Below are 24,245 nucleotides of genomic sequence, written 5' to 3'. Positions count from 1 at the left end.
CTACAGGTGCGTGCCACCACACCCAGCTAATTGTTTGTATTTTTAGTAGAGATGGGGTTTCACCATGTTAGCTAGAATGGTCTCGATCTCCTGACCTCATGATCTGCCCACCTTGGCCTCCCAAAGTGAGTGCTGGGATTACAGGCGTGAGCTACCATGCCTGGGCAATATTCATACTTTCAAATGGATAATATTTAAATATTGACTGAATGTTGCATGGGGTTAGGGCCTATATAGAAAGGACATTTTTTCCTTGTCTTTTTATTTATTTGTATTTCTACTTACAAGGGAGAGGAATATTTACATTTTGTCTCAAAATCTAATTTATCCCAGTGAAATCCTGACATCTCTTGCAGACTGGACCTCTGGCTGGCTGCCCTGATTGTCAGCCTCTCATCAGTTTAAGTTCTCCAAAACGGAGTAAAACATCCTTTCTCTGGGATCCCACAGCCCCCATGGCTCTCCCTGTGATCACCCCATAGCTTGGTTGATTTACCTGCATTCCTGTCTGTTCCTATCATACTGTGAACTCCTCATGAGCAGGGTCTAGGTCCTAGGCACCTGTGTGTCTCATTGCCATTCCCACCGCTTGGCCCAAAGACTTACTTGGAACCATAATGATTGAATTAAATAACTCATCCACCTAAGATTTGTTGTGTCCTACTCTGTGCCTGGTCTTTTATTAGATGCAAATAATCATTGAGTACGAGTTCTTCTCCAGCAGGGGCAAAGAGGTGCCTAAGCCTCACTGGGTCCTGACTGATAGTGACAGAGCACAAGTACCAAAATGGTAGACAGAAGCAGGTGAATTCAAGATAGGTTGAGAAGGTCATTGGATATTAAGCTAAAGCCTGTAGAATAAATCCTTAGAAACAGTTTTATAGGTGAGAGGGCATCACCTCCTGTGAAGACCTTGGGAAGTTATCTAGCAACAAAGTTTGTCTGTTGTGTGTGTGTGTGTTTACAGTGTCTACCAAACACACTTCCAAGAGAACTTATTTTACTCACATAAAGCCAATATATTTTTAAAAAGCTATTCATATAAAGACAGGAATGATGAGAGTCATTTTAAAGAGGGAAGAGAAAATGGTTTCAGAAGCTCAAAATGAAAGAGTCACTCAACGTGAGATAAATTTAACTGTGTGCTTCTTGGCAACCAAAGTAAACAGAGAGAGAGAAAAAATACCCCTAGTGGATTATACAGTTGTCCTTGTATGAGAAAAGGAAAGTTGTAGTTTTTTGTTTTATTGTTTTGTTTTCAGGAGTTATACACCTTTTTCTGACATTATTTGCTAAGAGAGTTATTTCTCATATATTCCTATGTAAGAGATAGTGAGCCATTTCTTCAGCATTTTTGAAGTTTCAAGCATTTTTCAGATCATTTAGAGGAGGAAACTCAGGCCCTCAAGGTGGGGGCACTCACAGCCAGTTAGGAGGTAAAATTGGGATAGGAGCTTAAGATATCCCAACCTTCTTGCTTCCAATGTAAATGAAAGTGCCCTAAAAACACATTAGCTCAAATAACACATCCAGCCTCAAATAGTCCTTAGTAGCCTCTCTGTCTAATATTCTCTTTATGTAATTTTAAGAGGGAAAGGAGATAAACGTGTTTAATATCCATAGTAACTGGACGCCACTTATTTTCACTGTCAAAGCTGAAGTCTAGTCTAACAGTAGAAAACACTGAATGACAGAACAGAGACAATGGCCTTCATTTGGATTATCAGTACCAAGTGGAAGAGTTGGTGGGAGGTGAGGGGATTCATTCAGGCACTTGTTTTATTGTGGTTTCCACCTTTAGGTTAAAGCCTGACCCCTCACCCCTTTCACTTCTGGTTGGAGAACATGAATTTTACTTCTAATCATTAGCATAGAATACTTGCATGCCAGGTCCTTGTCAAACATTAAAACTTTGCTTTCTCTTTTTTTAAAACATTTGTAAAAGTTCAGGTGTAAAAAATATTCACTGACAATTGATGGAAACATGTAATATCCATCCATTTGTCTGGATATCTATTTTCCAGTGTGGATTATATGGAACATTAGTTCCATGAGACATTCAAATATTCAACAACAACAACAACAACAAACTAAATGTTCAGAGTTTCCCATGTGGAAAAATCTGCACTCCTTAACTGCCTCTTACAGATTCCCAGAGTACCTGGGGATAGTCAAGTCTGTCCCAAATCATGCAGTGGAGAAACATATTTCATTGATTCTAGAGTGCCCATATTTTCCACATTTTAACATTTCTGAAGTGGGAAGGTATCTTAGTTTCAATGATTTGACAGAGTTTATTTGGCAGTCTTTTTTTTCCTTGTTTCTTTCTTAGTGTTATGCAAACTGGTAGTGTTTCTTACCATTGTTAGCGGTCTTAGACTATACAAAATCTACTATATAATTAATCCAGAGTTTTCCATGGAATTCTATTTTCTATTCACTTCCTTCTTTTCTTTTTCGAGAAACTGTAGATTTTCCCTTGAATAAAACCTATAACCAAAGACCACTCAGAGAACACCTCCTCTGATCTTCGTTTTGGCTAATGTTGGGACAATCCTGAGGGTATTGGTGAAAAAGATTCCCATGATATCAGTTAGAAGGGTTAATGCAGTTGAGTTCCTTAGGTGCTGGTTCTAGCCCTAATGATCCCAGGATGAAGTTTTCACAGGTTTCTGCATTAGGAAAACTGGGAAGGAACCTGTTTCTTTCTTGCCTTAGTAATAGGATACTTAGATTTATTCCTAACATTGGTCCAAGTCTACCTGTTGTGCAGTTCCTTGAGCTATTCTTACCCTTAACTACTTTTCTCTCTCTCTCTCTCTTTTTTTTTTTTTCTCTTGAGACAGAGTCTCGCTCTGTTACCCAAGCTGGAGCGCAATGGCGCAATCTCAGTTCGCTGCAACCTCCTCCCAGGTACAAACAATTCTCCTGCCTCAGCCTTGCAGGCAGCTGGGATTACAGGTGCCCACCACCATATCCAGCTAATTTATTCTATTTTTAGTAGAGATGGGGTTTTGCCATGTTGACAGGCTGGTCTCAAACTCCTGACCTCAGGTGATCCGCCAGTCTTGGCCTCCCAAAGTTCTGGTATTATAAGCATGAGCCATCGTGCTTGGCCTATTCTTATTTTTTTTTCTTTTTCTTTTTCTTTTCTTTTCTTTTCTTTTTTTTTTTTTTTTTTTTTTTTTTTTTTTTTTTTTTTTTTTTTTTGAGGCAGAGTCTCGCTCTGTTGCCCAGGCTGGAGTGCAGCAGCGCAATGTCCGCCTCACTGCAAGCTCTGCCTCCCAGGTTCACATCATTCTCCTGCCTCAGCCTCCCAAGTAGCTGGGACTACAAGCGCCCACCACCACGCCTGGCTAATTTTTTGTATTTTTAGTAGAGATGGGGTTTCACTGTGTTAGCCAGGATGGTCTCGATCTCCTGACCTCATGATCTGCCTGCCTCCACCTCCCAAAGTGCTGGAATTACAGGCGTGAACCACCACGCCTGGCAGCCTATTCTTAATATTTTTAAGGATTTGATTCCCTTTCTTATTTTAAAAAAGTTTCTAGGATATGCATTTTGGTAATTCTGTTGATTCCATAAACCATTGAAGAATAAATTAATAAATAAAGGATAAAATACAGGAGAAAAAGAAATACTTTGCTTTGAGAGTTTGTACACAATACCATTTGTCTGTCGGTCTCAATTTTCTCCTTTGAACAACAAACAGATAGGAGGAGGTCATTTGTAATGAACTGGAAGGAGCACAGGATTTGAAGTAAGAAAATCCAAGTCAAGGTTCTGGCTTTTCCAAAATGCTCATGTGACCTTGATTAGTGCACTTAGATGTCCCAGGCCTCAGGATTCTCTGCGGCAATGTTGGAATGAAAGTACCCATCTCACAATGTTGCTATGAGGATTAAATAAAACATGCTCTGAGCTAAGCACATAGAAGGTTTTATGGTGCACTCTCAAAAATCCCATCTAGGTTTGCTATTCTCTATAATGTGATGGGTGTGTTAAGGGTAACACATCCATTGCCTTCAGCTAAAATGCCCAGTTTGTATCTCTGCACTCATTTTATATTTTTCATTTTGGCACATGTATAAATAGAGTTTCATGTAGATCTTGGCTGGTTTCCTGTGAGCCTACACTCTTTAGAATTTCTATAGGAAAATCTCCCAGATGACAGAATGTTCTAAAGAAGCTATATAATTATGTGTCATAGTACAAAAATAAAATTAAAAAAAGAAACCAACAACTAAATAGACCTTAGCATAAACCTTCCTATGCCCTTAGGTGGCTCGGAGGGGGAGCGGGGAGAACTGCTCCTGTTTCAAAACTCAGGGGATCATTTGCCTTTACAAGGATGGGATTTTTTTTTTCCCCTGAATCTCTCCTGCAAACCACAATCTTTTCCCACCCACAGGGAAAAGAAAAATCACTGTAAATCCACAGTTGTGATATGCTTAAAGTTGTACACACACACTCACATTCACACACACCTCTTGAGCTCCTAGGTTTGATTCCCAGCACCGCTATTGACTAGACATAGACATACCTCCATAAACAAGTCACTCAACTTCTCTAAACCTCAATTTTCTTATCTGAAAGTGGAAACAATACCTCCCTGTGAGTGTCATGCATTTCCTATTGCTTCTGTAATGAATCACCACAAAGTTAGCGTCCTAAAATATCACACTTTAGTTTACAGTTCTCAAGGTCAATATTCCTAAAATCAAGACAGTGACAGGGCTGCATTCCTTCTGGAGGCTTTAGGGGAAGATCTATTTCCTTGCCTTTTCCAACTGCTAGGGAGTATCTGCATTCATTGACTCATGGTCCCTTACTCTGCTCCCTCTTGTTCTCCTCTGCTTCTAAGTTGCATCTCCTCTTCTGACTAACACATTTATCTCCCTCTTATGAGGAACCGTGTGATGACATTGGGTCCACCCAGGTAACCCAGGATAATCTTCCCAACTCAAAATCCTTTACTTAATCCCATCTTTGAAGTCTCTTTTGCCATGTCAGATAACCTCGGGTGTTCGGGATTAGGATGTGGGCATTTTGAGGAGGCCATTATTCAACCTATTACAGGTTATAAGAAGCAAACTTTTATAATTTGGAGTCCTCTAATTCAGAAACATAGTTTGTATCTCTATCAACTGTTCTTTTAAAACATTCAGTGAAGTTTTTGACTTTGTGCATAAAGGTTTTGCACATGTCTTTTGGAGATGTACACACATACACTCAGACACACATACACACACAAATAATACATATATTTGACTTCTATATAATTCCATAGGCATAAATATAGACAAATTATATATATATACCTTATTTCCAATGAATGCCATATAAGAAGTTATCAATTATGTGCTGTGAAGCAGAAAAAAAAGGAATCAAAGAATAGCAACTATGTCAACTTTAAGAAACCTGGATCTAGGGAGAGGCTAGCAACTAGGATATGAGTACCAATGGAAATAAATTTATACTTCCTAGGATATGGAAATGGGTTAATAGACTGAATAACAACAACAATAACAATAATAAGCATAATAGCTGATGCATTACTTGAATACCGTATGAGAGATATGGTTTCATCCTTTGTATAAGTTATCTCTAATTTTTACATCCCCATGATAAGGATTGTCATTTTCCTTAATGGATTATGACACCAAAGCCTAGGGAAATTAGCAGACTTGATCAAGGTCATATAACTGGTAGATGGCACAACCTGTATTTGAACTCAAGTTTAGTTAGCTCTAAAATCTCAACTTGTGACTCCCTTAGAATCTCAATAAATTCACCAACATAGAAATTATACAGACTGGCCGGGCGCGGTGGCTCAAGCCTGTAATCCCAGCACTTTGGGAGGCCGAGACGGGCGGATCACGAGGTCAGGAGATTGAGACCATCCTGGCTAACACGGTGAAACCCCGTCTCTACTAAAAAACTACAAAAAAACTAGCGGGGCGAGGTGGCGGGCACCTGTAGTCCCAGCTACTCGGGAGGCTGAGGCAGGAGAATGGCGCAAACCCGGGAGGCGGAGCTTGCAGTGAGCTGAGATCCGGCCACTGCACTCCAGCCTGGGCGACAGAGCGAGACTCCGTCTCAAAAAAAAAAAGAAAAAGAAAAAGAAAAAAAAGAAATTATACAAACTACATTGTCAGTCTAAAAATGCAGTAATATTAGAAAAAGAGGAACAAACAAATTATCTACTTTGGAATTATATTTTTAAATATCTTCTAAGTGACACTTAGATATGGAAAAAATCAAACTCAAATTTTCACCTCGTTAGAAATGAGCAGGAGCATGAGGGCTGCATGTCAAACTTATGGGGTGTGGGCAAAGCCGCAGTCAGAAGCTTCAAGGCATTTATTAAGAAGCAAGAAAGATTGAAAACAAACAAATGAGGCATTTAACTCAAGCAGCCATAAAAAGAAGTATAAAACAAAGTCAGAGAAAACAGCAGGAAGGAATTAATACAAATAAAAGCTGAAATAAATTAAATAGAAAAGAAAAAAGGAAGCTCACCAATAAAATACAAAACACAAAAGGCCTATTCAAAGGAGAGAGCAAAGAAAACAAAAACACATTACGAATGAGCTAGTGCTTTAACTATAGAAACATAAAAGACAAAAAAAATTTAATGAGAACACTGCTTAGAACTTTACACCAATACATATGAAAGTCTCGATAAAATGCATTATAATGTTAGAAAATATAAATTACCAAGTTTGAGTCATGAGGATATAGAAAATCTAAATAGGCAGATAATAAGGAAATAAATGATAAGAGCTAAATATACACAACTGAAAAGAAGTCATCAAGCCCAGGGGATTTTATAGGCAAGACTTATCTAATTATCAGGTAATGGATAACATCTTTCCTATATAAACTGATCCAGAGAAAGAAACAAAAAAGGATAGTTTTTTAACTTATTCCGTAATCCTAATACCCAAACTGAGCAACTATATGCTTATCCATTTAGAAAAATTTAGTAGACATGTTAGAATGTTTAAGTTCTTTATGTTCGTAGGATACAACATCAACTTAGGAAAATCAGTAACAGCTTTTCTCAAATCAGTAATAACTATGTAGAAAACATAAAAGAAAGCATACATGAAAAACTGATCCTATTCCTGAAGTTTAAAAGAATGCAACAGTGTAATTTTTCACTCTAAAAGGCACATATGATCTTTACACACAAGCAAAGGAAGTACAGAGAGGTTACGTAGTTTGTCTGAAGTCACACAACTGGTAAGTGGCAGACTCAGGATTTGAACTCTGTTAGTCTGGATCCAAAACATACTTGGATAAACCTCTACAGCATAGTGCCTTTCATAAATGCCCATGAATAATCTCCAAAAGACACGTGCAAAACCTTTATGCAAATAGTCAAAAACTTCACTGAATGTTTTAAAAGAACAGTTGATAGAGATACAAACTATGTTTCTGAATTAGAGGACTCCAAATTATAAAGATGCTGTATTAGTCAGGATAAAATAAGCTTTCTTCCTGTAGCCAGTGAGCCTCCTCCCCCAACCAGAAGTTTGTGCACAAAAGTTAATTTCTTATTTGTGCAAAGTCTATTGTGATTGTGGCAGTCTTCCTCCATCCTGTAGAATGTATCAGGAACACATGGTTTCCAAGCTTGCCATAACAAGGGAAGAGGCAGCTTGAAAATCACAGGATGTTTTGAAAAGGCTAAGTCTGGTAGTGACTTGTATGGTGTCAGCACAGATTCCATTGTTCAGAATTCAGTTACGTGGCCCCTTCAGCCCAACTGCAAGACAGGCTTAGACATGTAGTCCAGGAAGAGGACATGGTGTTGTTAAGGCAAGATGTCTTTGTCACAGTTATCAGAAGTGCCCAGCACAGAGTTAACTTGCAAAACGTATTTATTAAATAAAAGAAAAGTAAATAAAATTAGTATTAAAATCTTCCCCCAATTTAGTTTACAAATTCAAAGCATGGCCACCCAAAATTCCACTAGGGATTTGCATATAATTTGATAAGCCCATTCTGAAATTCATTTGAAAGGAAAAGCATGGAAGAGCAGTCAGGACTTTGGAAACAGAAAACTAGTGTTGATGAAGGGGAGGAGTATTACTTTATTACTATATCCAAAACAGACAATAAAGCTACAGTAATTAAAATAGCTTGGAATTACTGCAGGAATATACAGATAATTAAACAGGAAAAACACCAACCATGTATACATGGCATATGTAGGGATTACACGTGTAAAAAAAATAACATTTCAAGTTTGTTGTTGAAAGGTCACACATTTCAGACAATTGTCAGCCATTTTAAAAAACAGTTAAGTTAAAATAACCACTCACACTACATTCAAAAATAAATGCTATACATATTAAATAACCAAAGATTTTTTAAACCTATGCAATACTACAATAATATACAGAAATATATTTATCATCTTGTGGGTTTCTAAAGATTGCACAAATTTCAGACACAAAGACCAAGGGAGAGAGGTAATAAGATATCAAAAGCAAGATTAAAATACAAGCACAGACTGGAAAAAATGTTAATATATATGGAAGGTGAAGGATAACTACCCAGAAAATATTTAGAGCATATATAAACCAATACAAAGAAAAGGGCAAATATCACAATAGAAAAATAGTCAATGTACATTAATGGATAATCTATAGAAGGAGAAATGCAAGTGACCATAATGTGAAAAGAAAGGTGCTGAACTTAATCAGTAACAAGGTAAATGCAAATCCAAACAAAAATGAGTTATTTTTCCTATCCTAGATTGGCAGTAATGAACATGAAAGATGTAGAAAAATGGGATCTCCCATTCATCAATTATAGGATTGTAAATGGTAGAGACTCTACAGGTGACTATTTAGTAGATCTATCAAAATTTTTAAATTCATAAAACATTGACCAAGCAATTTCTTTTCTGAGTATCTCTTTTACAGAATCACATAGTTGGGCGCAATGATATATGTGTAAAGATCTTCATTATGGCACTGTTCTTAATAACAAACAGCTATAAACTGCCAAAGTGCCCATCAATAAAAATTAGTTAAAAGCATTATGGTACATTTATACTGTGCAATGCCAAATAACCATTAAAAAAGATAGATCTATATGTTAGTATTTTGAAAAGATCTCCAAGAAATAGCATCAGGTGCAAATGCGTGTCTCACAACAATATATAGTGTAATTCGGTTTATGAGTTTATTATGAAATGTGTATGTGCATATGTGTGTGTATATAAATCCCCCCAATTTAGTCTGCAAATTCAAAGAAATGTGTATGTATACACACACACACACACACACACACAAACATACACGCACAATATGTATTTAAATGATCGAAAAACTCCCGGAAGAGCACATAACAATTAACAATGGTGACTTCTGGGACAGGAAGTGAGGAGTGGGAAATGAAGAAGTTCCATATTTTACTCTATAGACTTTGATAATGGTTTGTTTTGTTTTGTTTTGTTTTTGAGATGGAGTCTCACATTGTTGCTTGAACTGGAGTGCAGTGGCATGATCTCGGCTCACTACAACCTCCACTTCCCAGGTTCAAGTGATTCTCCTGCCTCCGCCTCCTGAGTAGCTGGGATTACAGGCACCTGCCACCATGCCTGGCTAATTTTTATTATTTTTTATTTTTAGTAGAGACAGGGTTTCACTATGTTGGTCAGGCTGGTTCGAACGCCTGACCTCATGATCCACCTGCCTCACCCTCCTAAAGTGTTGGGATTACAGGCGTGAGCCACTGCGCCCAGCCAGACTTTGATAATGTTTACTCAACTTCAACAATAATATATTTATTCACAGTTACACAGGCATGTGGGTGTGTGTGGATGGGGGGGGGGGAGAGAGAGAGAGAGAGAGAGAGAGAGAGAACTCTAGCCAGTATATCCAGGAAAACATTTCTCCATATTTTCTGAATAAATGGATGGAACTAGACTTTATCAAGCACTCATCATGTACGATTCACTTCCATATACACTCATTTCATCTGCACTGCAACTGTATTAAAAGGGACTTAGTAATATTTAGCAGATGCAAAAAGAAGGGGATATACTTTACCAAGGCTCCGAGACAGGGCCCTTTTCCAAGAGATTTCCCCATTGCACTATGGAAAGGAACATGTGAACGTTAGAAAGACAATCAGTGCATCAGTGCAGTACACCAGGGATTGGGGAAAGCGGAGAAACAGTGACGGTTTGCTTCATGCATGAGACTTCCTGGCTTTTCACTAGAGTAATCTTGGGTCAAGTTTTCAGCTATGCTTGTCTTCTTTCTGCCTCCAGTTCAACTCTATATCTGTAGCATCAGCTACTGCTTCCCACAACCTGTGTACATTTTCTTTCCAAACCACCATACAGAGCCTCTTCCTTCTCCCATCTGAGTTCCTGAGACCCTTTGCAGTTAGAATCAATGAATCTTTGCTACACCCTTTGAAAGAGAGGCAAATAAGCGATTGCCTGCTGTATACTTTCTCAAACTGGTATAACCCAACCAGGGTCATTTTGTGCACATAGAAGGCACTAGATTTGGAGGAGACAAAAATAGACAAATGTCCCTTTTTCTAACAGAACTGAATTTGAATATCAACTTTGCTACTTATAGTATGACATGCTTTACATCTTGGCTCCTTATTTTGCTTATGTGTAAAGCAGAAATGATGATATTACTCTTTCTTCATGGTTATATAATAAATACATAAAGTGTTCAGTGAATAGTGCATGCTCAACAAATAGAAATACCACCATTACTACCACTGTTATGATTATTGTGTTAAGTACATTGCAATTCCTGGGTTTTTTTTGTGGCCAATATATCATGTGACCTTATAGCATCCTACTGAATTAAGAAAGGTAGGAGTGTCTACTGTATTTTACACATGAGGAAACTGGGGATCATAGACATTAAATGACTCACTCATGTTCACATAGGTCACAAGGAGAAAAATGAAATTTGTACAGGTCTGTCCAATCTCACAGACGATTTTCTTGTCTTTACTTATTTATGTGCACCATACCCCTAGTGTGTAGCGCTGAACTTTGAAAAGGTAGACACTCATAGAATTCGAGTTTCTGGAATGATTTTTTAGGGGCTGAGATCTCTGATTTCTTGCCCCAACCACCCCCATCCACTCCAGCTCACGCCTCTCTGAGATTTCTTTGTCCCTGCAAATCTTCAAGTTGCAAATATTCAGATGCCTGTTTTGCCCATAGATGAGACCATCGCTGTCTCAAAGGCTGGTCAAGGGCTTTTCTGGCTATCAGAAATGGGTGGTTAGACTAACGGAGGCTGCTAAAATCCCTAAGTGAACAGAAGCCTTGTGCTGTCCATGGTCCTGGAAAGTTTCACCTCTGAGCTACCAGGATGATAAAAACCTTGTATTTGCTACAGTCTTCAAGCTTCGTTGACAGATGCACTGGGAATAGATTCTGGTTTGAGACACTAGTTGATAATTCCCTGTGAATTGGTCTGTCATGCTTTTTAAAGTCTGTGTGTTCATGGGAAACAGTTTTTAAATTTGCTTTGTGTGTGGATGTGCATGCTGGTGTCCCCTTGACTCCTCTAAAATGTCACAAATGACTTTCCTTGAATTTACCAATTTGCAGTATTAATGTGCTTCTCTCTAGACATCTGTGCCCTAGATAGATTCCAGGCAGAATAGCTGTCTCCTTCCTAAACTCTGACCTGTTTTGCAGGGAAAGGAGGCCTTGGTTTTAGGTCACCCCCAATGGGGGCATTCAGGGTGTGAAGCTAATTCTCAGCTCTGTTTTATCATACAGTTGCGTGGAGGAGTACAAACTGGCTCCTGATGGAAAATCCTGCTTAATGCTCTCAGATGTCTGCGAGGGCCCCAAGTGCCTCAAACCTGACTCCAAATTCAATGATACCCTCTTTGGAGAAATGCTACATGGTTACAACAACCGGACCCAGCATGTGAACCAAGGCCAAGTCTTCCAGATGACCTTTAGGTATGCTGTAGATACTTGCATATTGCTGGTCTGAGTCACTGACAAGCAACCTGGGCACAGGGAGGAAGCCATGGGCACAATGGGGTAGAAACCTGTTATTCAGGCCAACATCACTTTAAGCTCACAGGTACCCTCTTAAAGAGTGTTGAAAGTCAGCTAAATTTATTCCATAAGGTTTCTTTTTCATGGTCCTGGCATATATTTGTCCCACTATACCATTTTCCTAGCTCTATCCACATATTTTAAATTCAATCTTTAATTATCCTATAAGTACAGTTAATGGCATTTTGAAAAACATTAATTAATCTTTCAGTCTACTGAAAAATAAGTATTTTATGTATGCTGTTCAGGCAGTTCAAAAATAAAGACATTTAATGTAGTAGGAAATAAAAATCCCATCACCCAGATATACCTAGAATTAACATTTTCCTGAATGCTCTTAAAATTTCTACTTCTCTCTTTCTTGCTCTGTTTTTTCCTATCTGCCTACACACACACACACACACACACACACACACACACACACACACCCTAAATCCCAGTAAAGCTGTTTAGAAATTGCTTTTTTCACTCAATAAGTGAGTGATGGCTAGGTTGGCCAGATTATGTGAGGATTAAACATGCAAGATGTTGGTAAAGGGTTTCCTTGGACAGTTGAAGAAACTGGAACTGTTCTGCCTAAAGAAGATAAACCTTAAGTGGTGACTTATTCATGCCTCAAAGCTTGAAGAACCATAAGGTAGTAGAGTGAGATTTGTTGCATGTATAGAAAAGGATTATCTAAATGCACACACACACACACACACATGCACACACACATACTTTTAGCCATGTTTGCGTAAAAAAAGAATAAGATATTATCACAAAGCAAGGTTCTCCTAATCATTTGAGGTCATATCAATAAAAGTCAGAACTAGTAATAAGTCACCATGATAGTCATTGTTTCCACTCCATCATCTTACTAATAGTAGTGATAATTGTATTATGAGTGGTAATAATGGTTACCATTTATTAATAATTATTCTGTATCAAGCTCTTTACTAGTAACTACTACTGCTAACAATAATAATGTCCACTAACATTGATTCAGCATACGCAAAAGGGTTTTCTAAGTACTTTTTATCTATTAAGTTATGTAATCCTCACAATGATCCTGTGAGGCAGGGGTTATTATCATCCTTTTTATACGGAAGAGAAACAGAAATCTAAAGTAGCTTTCCAAAGACTCCCTTCAAGGAAAGAGGAGAGCCAAGATAATTTCATTTTAGCTTCATTATTGGAATCATTGGAGGCACTATGACCTCCATTTTACAATTGAGAAATTAATCCAGAGAGGTTGAGTGACTTTCTCAAGTTCATCATCTAGTAAGAGGTAGAGTCAGGAATCAGATGTAACTTCAGCTGACTCTAAAACCTTGCTCTTGTATTTCAATTCAGCATACCCTCTTACTCCCATTTTAGAGAATGAGAATGGAGATGTGAATTCACTAAAACTGTTCATCCTTGTAATCATCATATACTCTTTCAGAACCTCCTCTTTCCCATGTACCATGCTGGTTATTGGGCATAAGATGGAAAATGAGAGAGAAATAGCCCCTCTGACACTTTAGGTATCGTTGGCAGGTGGACCCACGACTCAGATACTCAATCAGAGGCTGAATGCTACTTTACTGGAAAAGCTCTGAGCCAGGGATGGTGGCTCACACCTGTAATTCCAACACTGTGGGAGGCCTAGGTGGGAGGATCACTTGAGCCCAGGAGTTTGAGACCAGCCTGGGTAACTTTGCAAGACTCCATCTCTGCTTTAAAAAAAAAAAAGAAAAGAAAAAGAAATTAAAACTGGGCCTGGCGTGGTGGCTCACACCTGTAATCCCAGCACTTTGGAAGGCCGAGGCGGGCAGACCACGAGGTCAGGAGATTGAGACTATCCTGGCTAACACGGTGAAACCCCATCTCTACTAAAGATACAAAAAAATTAGCCAGGTGTGGTAGCAGGCACTTGTAGTCCCAGCTACTTGGGAGGCTGAGGCAGGAGAATAGCATAAACCCGGGAGGCAGAGCTTGCAGTAAGCCGAGATCGCGCCACTGCACTCCAGCCTGGGCGACAGAGCAAGACTCCATCTCAAAATAAAATAAAATAAAATAAAATAAAAAATAAAACAGTTATTGGAACATGGTGGTACATGCCTGTAGTCCCAGCTACTCGTGAGGCTGAGGCAGGACCATCACTTGAGCCTGGCCACTCAAGGTTACAGTGAGCTATGATCATGCCACTGAAATCCAGTCTGGGCAACCGAGTGAACACTTGTCTATTTAGAAAAAATAAAAAAATAAAGAACAACAAAAATCAGAAAAAGCTCTGAGGGAAATTTAAGGATAGTCTGGATGAACTGTGGTTCAATGCTGAGATTCTATGATACTAGTTTTCTATAATTTTAATGGTCTATGAAAGTATGTCTTGAGCAACATCATGGATAGAATAATGCTGCTTGGAATACAAAAGAAAAAAATAAGGAATTATTCCTTCTCTTTGAGGAAGAAATTTAAAAGCTTGCAAGATGACACGCACAAGTTTTAAAAAAATAGAAAAATTTAATTTGCAAAGCAGTGTTCCAAGGAAAGACAATGGTTTCCAAAGAGTTCCCATGGGAAGCCTGTTGAAAGGAATTAGAAGGAAAGATAAAGGGCTTCTCAAAAGACAAGGCTTGTGAACTGAGGTTTGAAGTGATAGCAAAGAATAGTGCCTCTTGGGAGAGATAAGAGTTAAAGGGCATTTTCCTGTCCAGGAAGGAGCCTGCAAAGGCCCAGACATATGGAAAAGCAACAGTGGGAGTCAAGAAAACAGACTTGCAAATGAACCTGACTTCAAATCCCAGCCCCATCCACGACAAGCATAATTCTACGCTTCATCTTTAAAACGGGGTGCTTTTAACAGAAGCTAGCCATTTCCATAGGTACATTGCATGTTTTATGGAGTTTCATTTCTCACAGCAGCTCTCAGAGTAACTGGCATTTGATAATTGAGTCAATGTACCATTCTCTTGTGTGAAGAATAGCTTGGTCCAAAAGAAGGATCCACATGTGTAGTAAGAGGCTAGATCCTGAACAAACTTCATTAAATCCTGGGATCTCATTTCACATGCAGGGAAAGGACTTGTTCACAAAGCAAGTCATTGTGGGACCAGCCCATGTTCTCAGACCTCCTGACTGCCTGGGGTGTTTATCTTCCCGCCGCCAACAGACTCGTCAGTAAGAAAGAGCATGGCACCGCTGGGGGTGGTGGCTCAGGCCTGTAATCCCAGCACTTTGGGAGGCTGAGGCGGGCGGATCACGAGGTTAGAAGATCAAGACTATCCTGGCTTACACAGTGAAACCCCGTCTCTCCTAAAAATACAAAAAATTAGCCAGGCGTGGTGGTGGGCGCCTGTAGTCCCAGCTACTCGGGAGGCTGAGGGAGGGGAATGGCGTGAACCCGGGAGGCGGAACTTGCAGTGAGCCGAGATAGCGCCACTGCACTCCAGCCTGGATGACAGAGCGAGACTCTGTCTCAAAAGAAAAGAAAAGAAAAGAGCATGGCATCTTAAAGCCTGGCCTAGGGGTGTCCAGTCCCAGTCCCAGACACAACTTTAGGCCCATTAAAAGTCTTTGTTCTGCCTCAAACACTCTGCTTATTGTTTCCAACTTCTCAACCCTGGATTGCCTCTGAACAGCCAGAGCCTAAGTGCCCTGATTTGCCCATGGAGAGGAGTAGAGTGAACAGACCAGGATTTTCTCTTTTGATGACAGCCTCAAGATTTAGAAAACTCCCAAGACTACCACCATTATATTAGAGCAATCCATTCCATTTAAGCTCTGTCATCCTTGGCTTCAGCTAAACTTTCTTTGCAATTATTTCCATCTCCCGACCATGTAACCTCTTGGAACCATGCTAAGTCAGTTGCCTCCCCACTGTGGAAAGGCAAGCCACTTCTGATGAGTCTAAATTTATCTTTTCCTTTTCTTTCCTTTTGAAATGGAGCCTCACACTGTTGCCTGGGCTGGAGTGCAGTGGCGTGATCTCAGCTCACTGCAACCTCCGCCTCCCGGGTTCACACGATTCTCCTGCCTCAGCCTCCCAAGTAGCTGGGATTACAGGCACACACCACACCTGGCTAATTTTTTGTATTTTTAATAGAGAAAGGGTTTCACTATGTTGGTCAGATGGGTCTCAAACTCCTGACCTCGTGATCCACCCACCTCGGCCTCCCAAAGTGCTGGGATTACAGGCATGAGCCACCGCGCTCAGCCCTAAATTTATCTTTTTCAAGTCTCCCTTCCTGAGCTCCAGGCAGTGGGGAGAATGGAGCTCCTTTATCCTTCATGTTACTGAAAGCCTGCAAGTATTTCAGCATCAAATGCAGTTGTCATTTCTCTCCTCCTCCTACTTCCTTTCCTCCCTCCTCTAAGTAATCTCTGGTCCAGCCCTAGAGAGTAGCCAGCAAGTACTGCCACCAGCCGTCTCACCATATGCCTCATTTCCTGACAATTGGCTGGCCGAGGATATCAAACTCTCTACCAGCTAGTGTCTCCTGTGTGACAGCTACAGTTCTGCTTTGTTCTCCTCCCTGCCCCTGCCTAGATCACCCCACCTAGCAACTGCTGATACAAGAGAGGTCTGTGTTTTCCATTTCCTCTCTTGAATCTCTGAAAGAGCAACCCGGATTTCTGCTTTACAAAGCGCTTAAAAATGTAATGTCTCTGACCTAGACGAGAACTTAAAGATTAACTATTTCAGACCTTACTTGTACAGATGGAGAAACAGAAGCTCAGGAAAGGATATAACTGGCTCAGTATTCACAGTGACTGGAACTCCTCTCATGCTGAAAGTTAGTTTCGGACTCCCAAACCAGTGCTCCCTGGTTTCTTGTTCTGCAATAAAGGATGTATGCAACTACTTTATATCCCATATCAGCATGTGGTGAGGAGGGCTATGTGTTCTATCCCTATTCTCAGTGTAGAGTGAGGACCCAGGTGTCACAGGGGGAGACCAAATTGATAACTAAGGAGGGATCTTAGGCAAGGACCACTCCATGGGGAGCTACCTCTTCAGGTCACTGCATGTAGGCTACAGCCTGTTCCTGAGGGTGTGAGCATGTGGTGATATTTCCTGACTAGTCCGAGGGTTCGCACTGTGTGCAAAGATTAAGCATGGTGCACATTAAGGGACTCACATGGAAAGCTTAAGATAGGGCAAGAGTGACAAGGAGACTCAGACAGACAGAGCAGAGGCAGGGAGAGAGAGGCAAAAACAGAGGAGACGCTAAAGAACAGCCTGTGTCACAGCAGGAGGGAACAGCAAGCAAAGAAAGAATTAAGAAGAGATGTAGAGCAGTGAACAGAGTTAAAGAGTTACAGAGACAGACAACAGAAGGTGGGGAAGTGGGAAATGTGTGCAAGATGGAAAGACTGAAGGAGACATGAAAAGATCAAGAAAGAAGTACACGGAGTTCATACAAAAGTCAAAATACAGTTTATTCCTAGGAAGGGAATGGGGCTTGTTTTGAGAGACTGGATGGAGATGAGAGAGACCACTGGATAGGAATTAGGTTGAAATTGACATGAATGAAGCCTTTGGTAAAATGTCAAGTTCTGTGGAAATGGGAAGAGCCAATGATTTTGCTTCCAAATTGCTCCCAGGTCCAGTAAGCGATGTCAAGCTTTGTTGTTTCTTATCCCTTCCAGTGCACAATGTTGGTCTTAGTGATCCATATAGGGTCACTGTCAGAATCCCCTTTCCTTTGTTCTTGATCAGTGTGGGAATTGACAGACTGTTCAAGTGAGATAAACTCACCAAAGGTTGGTGGTATTTGATGTTTATTTGTTTGTTTTTTACTCTCTCCCTGCCCCCTTACCCTCATTCATTCTACTTCATTCCTATAAGGAAGAAAGGTCAACTTTGGTTATAGATTGCAGAGATTTAGATAAACATCAGTCAAGAACTATTATTGAACCTGGTGTCTCAGAAATGGCAGGAAGGAGAAGTTGCTTGGAAATGGGGACTGAGCAAATTACAGTGGTAGATCTTGCAAAGGCCTCATCATAAATAAGATAGGTCTGCTGGCCACAGGCATTTGCCCATAGGCCCTCAAGAATGACCTGCAAAGAGCTGGAGGAGCTCATGAAAGATTTATTAGAAAGGGACTTTTCAATCTTGTCTGCTTATCAGATGTGCATATTGTATAGCATAAGAGGACAGTTTGGGGTAAGATGTGGGATTTGGGGATTCAGCACCGACAACCCACGCCTGGCAAGACAGAAGGGCTTTCTATAAGGATTCAAGGAAAGCTGGTCTTTGTTAGTAGCATTCACTCTTTCCCCCACTGAGGATACTGAGTCAGTTCTTATTAAGTGGTCTCCAAAGCTGTTCTGGCCTATGATTTTTCTAGTGCCTTCCTAAGAGACGATTAATTAAACATGCTGCTTCTGAAACCTTCTTTCCCCTCCCTTCCACCTCTTTCCCTCCTCCCCCCTTTTAATGGTGTGCACATTTTTTATGTGTCTGGTCTTATACTGAATACTTTATGTGTTTTTCCATTTGATCTTTTCACACCTATTGCAAAGGAGCCATTAACAACTTGGCTTTATGAATAAAAGGAAATGAATGTATCAGTCAGAATGCATTAGTTTGTGTCTTGGGAACAAACAATTTCAAACTTCAGTGGCTTGAATGTGAAAGTTTTTATGTGTTGGTCATACCACATGCCTCTCCCTGGATGGCAGGGGCCCTGGCCGTTCTAGTGTTTGGAAATCTAGACTGACAGAAGAATCACCTTTCTGTGCTTCCATTAATGCTTTCATAGTGAGAAACAAACTTGGCTATCATAACTTTCTCCTAGCAGTGAAATTCTGCTTCTATTTCTAGTCAAATTAAGTCCCATTGCTATCTCAAAGGACTGGACAGAGACATGCTATCTTATGATGCGTCTTACGATAAGACATGCTATCTTATCTCAGCACATCGTAAGACGCTGAGAAGCAAAGGCACAGAAATATCTGTGGGACACTGAAGCACAGAGAGATTAGGCTAACTAGCCTAGCAGTCAAACAGCTAAAGAAGTGATAGCATCTGGGTTTAACACCAAAGTTCACTTAGCAGTCATGCCTTCCAGGCTCCTAGCACTCTCCTGTTTCATATTGCAGCCTCTGAGAACTATAATACGTCCTTCTATTCTCTTGTCAATTTCTTTCATTCAGTTACTGAAGAACCACAAACTTTATAGCTGGAAAAACCTTGGAGAACAATTTGTACAAACTCTCCTCTTGTTTGTTTGTTTGTTTGTATGGGACAGAGTCTTGCTCTGTCGCCCAGGCTGGAGTGCAGTGGCACGATCTTGGCTCACTGCAACCTGTGCCTCCTGGGCTGAACTGATTCTCCTGCTTCAGCCTCCAGAATAGCTGGGATTACATACGTGTGCCATCATGCCCAGCTAATTTATGTATCTTTAGTAGAGACAAGGTTTCACCATGTTGGCCAGGCTGGTCTTGAACTCCTGGCCTCAAGTGATCCTCCCACCTCGGCCTCCCAAAGTGTTGTAATTATAGGTGTGAGCCACTGCACCTGGCCAAACTCTCCCCTATAGTAGATGGGATACCTGAGGCTCACAGTGGTTAAGTAAAGTGCCTAAAGTTGTATCACTAATACATGAATAAGCCAGTCCTTCAACCCTCAGCCTGTTTGTCTGCACTATATTCTGTCTGAAGGCTTGGAGACATGGCATCCAACCCTGTACAGAAGCACCAATGCCAAGGTCCCGTAGAGAATTAGTGGCAGAACCAGGCCTGGAAGTTGTGTTTGTGCACTCTCAGGTCTGTGTGCTTTGTAACAGATGATGATCTCATTGAAATAAGAAAAAGCAAAAGAGGCTGTTAGTGGAGACAGTATTAATTAAAAGGAGGCATTAGCTTCTGATATTTCAAGGCTATTCCCAAGCCTCTCTATGAAGCAATATTCTGCAATATTCAAGCTCTTAGCAAAATCCTTAATTTGTCACTTGGAAACATAGCAGTTTGCTGCCTTCTTTGCGGGACCATCGGCAAGATCTTGGAAGTGCACTGAGGACAGCATTTGGAACTGGATTAGAGGAGTCAAGGGGTGAATTTTCCTGGCAGTCTAACTCCTGAACTGGTTACAGAAAAAAATCTCTTTTCTTTTGTGTGGCTCCATGTTTCCAAGGTTTTCTGACATCTTTGGCAGGAATCAAGACCAATGTTGGGCGTACCATAGGGGCTGGAATCAGAAAGCTAAATTTCTTTTTTCAAACCACTTTATTAAAGTATAATTGACATTAAAAAAGCTGTTCGTATTTAATGTACACAACTCGATTAGTTTGGAGATAAGTATATACGAGTGAAACCATCACCACCATCAAGGCCATAGATAGATCCATTACCTTCCATAGCTTTCTCCTACCCTCTTTGTTTATTTAGTTTTTTTGTGCATTTTGGTATGCCAAGATGGGAGGATCTCTTGAGGCCAGGAGTTCAAGACTAGTCTGAGGATTATAGTGATATCACATCTCTAAAAAAAAAAAAAAAAAAAGTTAGCTGAACATGGTGTTGTGCAGCAGTAGTCACAGCTACTTGAGAGGCTCACGAGAGCCCAGGAGTTTAAGGCTGCAGTGAGCCGTGATGGCACCACTGCATTCCAGCCTGAGTGACACTGTGAGATCCTGTCTCAAAAAACAAAATGAAACACTTAACATATCTTAGTGAAATTTGAGTCTACAATACAGTATTGTTAGCTATGGAGACTATACTGTAAAATAGATCTCCAGAACTTATTTATCTTGCATAATAAAACTTTGTTCCCAAAACCTTGTACCCTTTAGTCCTTGCCTCCCCATTTTTCCGTTCACCTAGTTTCTGACAACTGCAATTATACCTTCTTCTCCTATGAGTTTCTGATACTGTTCTGCCATTTCCTGCTGTATCACCCTTGACCATTCTTCTCCCTGGTTTCTGTGGCCTCTTCTGTAAATTAAGGCTAGTGCAAATATCAGACAGAGGCTGAGAGCATCTGATACAAAGCATAGCATTTTTGCTACTCAACTCTTATGGCCAGGAGCTTAGTGAAGCCTTTCCTATTCACAAGAATCACAAGGGACTACACCAAGACCCACCATTTTTCCCAGAGAAGGGGATCAGAAAAGTGCATTTTTACCAGTATTTCCAGGTGGTTCATATGATCCAACAATTTTGGGATACAATGACTTGGTGTTTAAGAGGCTAGCTCTGGACTCAGAGACCCAGCTTGCCTTTGGTCAACGGTGTGACTGGAGGCACATTATTTCATTAAGCCTCAATTTCCCCCATCCCTAAATTAAGAATAATAGTAACAATGCCCACTTCCTGGTGTTGAGATAATTAAAGGGAATTGGAACCTGTTTCATATCTGTCCTTGGCAGACAGAAGACCCACGTGCCATAGGGGGCTACCAGGTTCATCACTAAGGAGGCGCTGTAAGCAAAGCTCACCTGCATATGCAGGATTATGCAGGGACTAGATCCTCTTCCTGACTGGTGTGCTGCTGTTAAAAGCTAAGAGGGTCCAAATCCCGTGTCTGCCCTTTCCAAGCTGTGTGGCTTTGGATAAATTTCTTAACTTCAATAATCTCAAGATCTTCAACGATAAAGTGGCGTTTTATCTTAAAATATCCTCCAAGAGCTTTGGCAAGGATTTAACAGGCAAATAAGCAAAGCTCCCAGCACACAGTAGGTTCCCAATAAATATTCCTTTCTCTGCCTTAAATTGCATTCCTTTCCCCCCAATTCCAGGAGCCATACAGCAAATGAAGATTTTTTTTTTTTTTTTTTCATTCCCTGCAAAACTTTTTTCTGAACTGGAGCCAGGGTTATCCTCTCAACTTCTTCCAAGCAGCACATGTTTTGGTAAACATGGTGCTTTCATCAAATGCCCAGGATAGGGGTGGAAGCTCAGCCCTTCATGCTCTGGGGATGAGGGTCATGGGAAGTGGACAGCTCAGCTAGCAGTGTAGAATCACAGCCTCAGGAAAACATAATCTCTCCAGTGTGTTCTGTCACCTGTGTCTTATAGGGTCACCCTTTTTTTTTCCTGCCTGAACATTCTATAGTGAAATACATCTCATTAGGAATGTGGGATTTAAGTGTTCATATTTACTATGTGGAATTCGATAAAGGGCCTGGGCCCAGATCCAAAAGTTGCAGTGGTGTGCTAATCTCCCACCTCTGGGGTGATATTAAAAATATTTAATGATAAGGCCAGGTGCGGTGGCTCACACCTGTAATCCCAGCACTTTGGGAGGCCAAGGTGGGTGGATCACGAGGTAAGGAGTTCGAGACCAGCCTGGCCAACATGGTGAAATCCCGTCTCTATTAAAAATACAAAAAAATGAGCTGGGTGTGGTGGCGGGTGCCTGTAATCCCAGCTAATTGCGAGGCTGAGGCAGGAGAATTGCTTGAACCCAGAAGGCGGAGATTGCAGTGAGCCGAGATCGTGCCATTGTACTCTAGTCTGGGCAACACGAGTGAAACTCTGTCTCAAAAAAACAAGCAAACAAACAAAACAAAAACAACAACAAAAATTACCAATAAGCATAGAAGTGCCACTTGCCCAATAGGAAAGGAGGCCCTTTCAAACAGCATGAAGCTTAACCAGCAAGTCTTGCTGGACTCCACATCAGTCTCACTCACCTACTACCTGTCCTAGTTTTCTTCCCCTATTATCACCACATCACATCCTCTGTCCATTTCCCAATACCCTTAAAGCATAATCCATCTTGTAAAACGATGTTTTCTATCCCTTTCAAAACCTGTGTTTGGGGGGCATAGGCAGATATTTCTCCCATGACACATGTTGACAAAGCAGATTGATGCTCATACTCTTTACATGAGAAAATTGAAGCCCAGAGAAATGAAGCATGGCATTCAAGGCCACACAGCGTGTAAATGACGGAGCCAGGATTGAAGGGCTGCTCTTGTAAACACTCCACAGCCTCTAGATAATGTGTGTGCTCAGGCACAAGCACATGGTCTAGACCAAGCTCGTCCAACCCACAGCCCACGAGCCATGTGTGGCTCAGGATGGCTTTGAATGTGGCCCATCAAAAATTTGTAAACTTTCTTAAAATATTATGAAGTTTTTGGCTGGGCTCAGTGGCTTACACCTGTAATCCCAGCACTTTGAGAGGCCGAAGCAGGCGGATCACCTAAGGTCAGGAGTTCGAGACCAGCCTGACCAACGTGGAGAAACCCCATCTCTACTGAAAATACAAAATTAGCCAGGCTTGGTGGTGCATGCCTGTAATCCCAGCTACTCGGGAAGGCTGAGGCAGGACAATCACTTGAACCTGGGAGATGTAGGTTGCGGTGAGCCAAGATTGCACCATTGCACTCCAGCCTGGGCAACAAGAGTGAAACCCCATCTAAAAAAAGAAAAAAGAAATATGATTTTTGTTGTTGCATTTTGTTTTTGTTTTTGTTTTTTGCATATCAGCTATTATTGGTGTTAGCGTATTTTATGTGTGGCTCAAGACCATTCTTCTTTCAGTATGGCCCAGGGAAGTCAAAAAATTGGACACTCCTGGTCTAAACTATATGATCCTCTAAGAGCTGTGAAGCAAATAATAGCTCATCATCATTATTATGCATGAAAACCCTATCTAAAGGTGGGAATTTTCCATATATCTGCTTAAAGTCAGAACTCAGTACACATGAATTATACTGGTGCTTCTCAAACTCTAATGTACAAACCGATTGCCTGCTAAAATATAGATTATGCATCAGTAGGCCACAGGTAATAAATTCTTAGGCTCTGCATTTCAAATGAGCTGCTAGGTCCGAGGACCAGCTTTTTTTGTTTGTTTGTTTGTTTGTTTTTCAAACATATTTAAGATTCTCTTTTTTCCGGACCTCAATCCCGTTTCCCAAAGGACTATTAAGTTCCTTTTGTATTCACCAGAATTTTAAATAAATTAAAATATGTATTTCCAAGGGGGATCATATGATCGAAATAGCTAGCTAGCCAGCCAGCCATACTGTTCTGCACCTTGAATTTTTCATTTACTCATAGCTCTTGGAGAGCTATCAATGTTTATAGATCTTCCTCCTACGTTTCAGACATGCCATGTTTTTCCATTGTAGGGATAACATATGCTCCATGAGGGCAGGAATTTTTGTCTGTGTTGTTCACTGCTGTGTCCCCAGTTCCTGCTGAATATGTGTTGAATGATTGAATTCTATATATATATATA

The 24,245-nt window shown here is 40.6% G+C and overlaps 1 protein-coding gene across 3 annotated transcripts in view; it reads left to right on the top strand.

Moving 5' to 3' along the window:
- Nucleotides 1-24,245, top strand: part of ASTN2 (astrotactin 2) — a 1,032,132-nt gene that overhangs the window by 615,115 nt on the left and 392,772 nt on the right. For all 3 annotated transcript variants that reach the window (XM_017949334.2, XM_017949333.2, XM_017949331.2), the window contains one exon: nucleotides 11,789-11,977. In XM_017949334.2, coding sequence (XP_017804823.2) covers nucleotides 11,789-11,977 — 189 coding nt within the window. The remainder of the gene's footprint in view (nucleotides 1-11,788; nucleotides 11,978-24,245) is intronic.

Source organism: Papio anubis, chromosome 13, assembly GCF_008728515.1.
Source record: "Papio anubis isolate 15944 chromosome 13, Panubis1.0, whole genome shotgun sequence".
NCBI classification, from domain to species: Eukaryota; Metazoa; Chordata; class Mammalia; order Primates; family Cercopithecidae; genus Papio; species Papio anubis.
This window is presented reverse-complemented; position numbering and strand designations above follow the sequence as displayed.